Below are 4,060 nucleotides of genomic sequence, written 5' to 3' on the forward strand. Positions count from 1 at the left end.
GGCCCCCGCGCCCCGTCCTCACCGTGGCCGTCACCCACGACCGCTGACCACTGCACCCTGTCCTCACCGTGGCCGTCACCCACGACCGCTGACCACTGCACCCTGTCCTCACCGTGGCCGTCACCCACGACCGCTGACCACTGCACCCTGTCCTCACCGTGGCCGTCACCCACGACCGCTGACCACTGCACCCTGTCCTCACCGTGGCCGTCACCCACGACCGCTGACCACTGCACCCTGTCCTCACCGTGGCCGTCACCCACGACCGCTGACCACTGCACCCTGTCCTCACCGTGGCCGTCACCCACGACCGCTGACCACTGCACCCTGTCCTCACCGTGGCCGTCACCCATGACCGCTGACCACTGCACCCTGTCCTCACCGTGGCCGTCACCCACGACCGCTGACCACTGCACGGCCCACCCCCAGGTCCCACGGCACCCACCGCCAGTGGGCGTCACGGTGCGTCTGGGTGGGGGAGGGGAAAGCGGCCGCAGCGGGTGCTTTGAGAGCGCACCCACCAGGTTTAAAAAGCGTCATTTAAGAGAGATCGCCTACGTGGAAATGCAGTGTCTTCAACTCCCTCGCGTTAGACGTATCTGCAGAGACGCAAACGAAGACCAAAGGTGGAACAAAGAGCGAGCCCAGCGCACGCACGCGAGGGACGCTGGCGGGCGGGAGCCAACGCCCGACGGGAAGGCCTGGCCCTCGCCTCGAAACGGGTGCGAAGCGCTCGCGATGCCCGCAGTTAAAGACCAGCCCCGTGTGCGGGTGACGTCCACGCGTGACGCTGCCTCACGCCTCCCCGGAAAACGCACTTTACCGCACAGTCCAAGGCAGCTCTGCGGCAAAGAACCACTGACACCTGACACCAGGTTCCAGGACACCCATCGACACCGACAGACGACTCTGCTTCAAAGTCGACGCAGCGAAAAAGCGTTCGGCCGCACGTGACGCGGAGCTCCAGCGAGTGGCGGGGGGGCCCCCATCAGAGCGGCCCGGGGTAGGGGCGGATGCTCGGAGCCCGTGAGACACTCGTCTGGGGGGAGCCGGCAGCGCCACCAACTGTCTCCCCTGCCGCTCCCCGCGTTTTGGCTGTGTGCCCGTGAAGGCACGTGCCAGCCCGACCCCCTCGCAGACGTCAACACGAACAAAGCAGCGAAGTCACATGAAGTGACTTAAATAAATAAAACTGAAGACAAGGAGGTGAAACCCGTGACAACGGGGAGGGGGCAGGAGGCGGCGCTAGGCCTGGGTCTGCGGGGCCCGTCTGACCCCCACCCGCAGCCTGACAGCTGGACACCCACACCGACTGACCGCGCGGCGACTGCCTTGGGCCCAGAACGACCTTCGGGGGCCGTGGCCTGAAAGTCCACACTCGCTGCCTCACTCGAGGCTCAGTACTGAGCACGGAAGCCCACGCCGTGGAGCCCCTTATTCTCACAGCAGCTCGTTCTAGGGCCCTCGGCCAAAATTCCACTCACCTTCTGAAAATAAAACCTCTTTAGATGGATGTATTTACAGAAATTCATCAACGGCATCAAACTTAGCCCGAGGATCAAACAGTCCAGACATAAACAACAGAAGGGGTGGGGCAGAGACGTGACGTCACTTACAGGTATTTCAGATTCTCCAGGTCTTCGAAAGAGCCACCGGGGATGCTCTTGATCTGGTTGTTGTTGAGAAGCCTGCGAAAGTTCCAACGAGAATTAAAAAGGCAACATTTCTGAACCGCGCGCGTATGAGAAAACATTTCTGTAGCCTTAAAAAACTCCATGGAAAGATGAAACACAGACCGTGAGAGCCAGTCTGCTAAACGAACACAGGAAGCAGCACTTTCAGGGATCAGCCCTGGGTTCCAAGTTTCCTCAAGAAGTGAGTGTGCGCGTCCCCCGCCCCTGCCCGTGTCTGCGCACAACACACGGCCCCCTCTCCTCCACACGCCCGGCCCCCGTCATCCGGCCATGGCTCAGGTTTTCCACTTCGGCCGGGACTGTGGCCAACTGCAAGGCCTCGCGGAGGCACACGGAACACAGGGGTCCGGCCAGATGCGTCACTCGAGGTGGGCGCTTCAGCCAGGGAGCGGCCAGTGTCACAGGAAGGAGCCGGCGTGCGGAACCGGGGGCCGTGTTTCTCCTGCCAGTTCCGACAGGACGTGTGGACTTACAGCGTATTCAAGTTCCTCAGCCTCCTGAACGCTCCGGGCTGGATCTCCCTGATCCTGTTAAAGCGGAGGTCCCTGTGGAGAGACCGGAGAGAGACTCAGGGGACGTCTGAGGCCACCGCTGCTGCGTCGCTTGGAGACATCTGGTGTCAGACGGTGAGGAGGCACGTAAGAAACGAGACCACATGACCCGCCCCTGGTGAACGCCTCTGACTGAGGCTACTCAGCGTGGGTATCTACCTGGGCGACAGGTCGACGATGTCACCTTACAGAGGTTTAAACGGTCACTATGAAGAGATGAAAATCACATGAACTGCCCGCCCACCCGTCGTCCTCCAACCCGGGTGTCGGTGCGTCGTAGATGAGCACCACAGCCTGGACTTGCACCTACGCGGACAGAGAGACACGGCAGCCGTGCAACTGTGTCAACGCTTCGGAGCTCACGCCAGCGCCCTCGGGAGCCGGCTGTTTACCAGGCCACCCCCTGTGACGTTTTCTGGGAAGTTCAGGCCCCATCTCGGAACCACAAAGCTCGTTCAGCACACGAGTGGGGAACAGAAGGCCGAGGCCGGGCCCCCGACCCACTGTTGCTAGCCAGGGCGTCTAAGTCGGTGAACCGTGCACAAGACGACCAGGTGTTTACTTTCTGGGGGGCAAAAAGAGAACCCGAACAGCCCAGAACAAACCACGCCCGTGACACAGTGGACAGAGACACTGAGCTGCCAGCCGGCCCAGCAGCAGGAGAGACTCATGGAAGCCTGAGGGGTCCACCTGTGGGCAGCGTGAGTCAGGGGGCGCTGACCCTGGGGACGGCGGGTCCAGAGACAAAGGCACACAGAGGCGTCTGCGTTTGCCGTCCTCCAGCTTGGATGACGATCTACAATCCTAACACGTATGAAAGACAGTGAAAACAAAACAGAGACGACCTTCCTTACCAAAGAGTCTTAGGAAAATGAAAACTCCTCACTCACAGGCCCAAACCCTTCCAACACAGTCCACAGGGGGCCACGGGGCAGAGGGACTGGGTCTCCCGCGAAATCTCACGCTCAGAGCAAGGCCTCGTTTTCAGGCTGGCTTTATGGAGCTGCTCACGTGAGAAGTCAGCCAGCAGGGGGCCCGACCCAGTGAGCCTCGTGTCTGTACAAATGGGGAAAATCGGGAGACAGGCACCTGGGGACCCCATGAAGGCTGGAGTCACCCTTCCACCAAGCAGAGGCGCTGAGGGAGGCCAGCACGGCGCCGGAAGCCGGGCACACGCAGCAGGACCCTGCCCAGGCCCCGCCCACCCCGCGACCCCGGCTTCCGGCCTCCAGGGCTGAGAAGGGCCCGCGCCCCACTACGTGGCCCTGGGCACCGACCAGGGGCCACTGCCCGGAGTCGTGGCGCGGGGTGTCCATGGCCCTCTTGGGACTGGCCCCTCTAGGCTGGGCTGACGTCATAAGCGACTGATGGAACTTGTCCTCGTTTGGGATCTGACAAAGGGCGTTCACGTTCCTGGGGTTCAGCCCGGGGTGGGGGGGCAGCGGTGGTGCCCAGGCCTCTCGCCTCCTCGCCCGGGTCCAGGGCTTGGGAAGGGCTGCTCCCCACCACCCCCAGGCAGCCGGGGTTGCAGTCTGACCCGAGCGCCAGACCCCGGGCCCAGCCTGGCGTGCTTCCTGAAGTCACCACTGCCTGCCCCGGGAAGGCCCCCGCCCGGCCCCCACACCCCACCTGCCTTGAAACAGACAGGAACGTAATTTACATCACAGTCAGATGCTGCCAGGCTCACCCGGGAGTGCTGGGGGGGCCAGCTCCAGGGTGAGACGTGGCCATTATTCGGGGCGACACAGCTGAGCCTTCAGTATGAGCCGGGCCAGCTCTTACCCCGGATACGCAACACGGGCGTCACAGGGCCCC

The 4,060-nt window shown here is 62.7% G+C and overlaps 1 protein-coding gene across 1 annotated transcript in view; it reads right to left on the reverse strand.

Moving 5' to 3' along the window:
- PXDN (peroxidasin) overlaps positions 1 to 3,603 on the reverse strand; it is a 42,193-nt gene extending 38,590 nt beyond the window's left edge. The window contains exons 1-4 of the mRNA XM_025045782.1: positions 3,451 to 3,603; positions 2,490 to 2,551; positions 2,168 to 2,239; positions 1,617 to 1,688 (exon numbers count right to left, since the gene is read on the reverse strand). Of these exons, the coding sequence (XP_024901550.1) occupies positions 1,617 to 1,688; positions 2,168 to 2,239; positions 2,490 to 2,551; positions 3,451 to 3,603 (359 nt within the window). The remainder of the gene's footprint in view (positions 1 to 1,616; positions 1,689 to 2,167; positions 2,240 to 2,489; positions 2,552 to 3,450) is intronic.
- Between the last annotated feature and the right edge of the window lie 457 nt (positions 3,604 to 4,060).

This window comes from Pteropus alecto, unplaced genomic scaffold (assembly GCF_000325575.1).
Source record: "Pteropus alecto unplaced genomic scaffold, ASM32557v1 scaffold61, whole genome shotgun sequence".
NCBI classification, from domain to species: domain Eukaryota; kingdom Metazoa; phylum Chordata; class Mammalia; order Chiroptera; family Pteropodidae; genus Pteropus; species Pteropus alecto.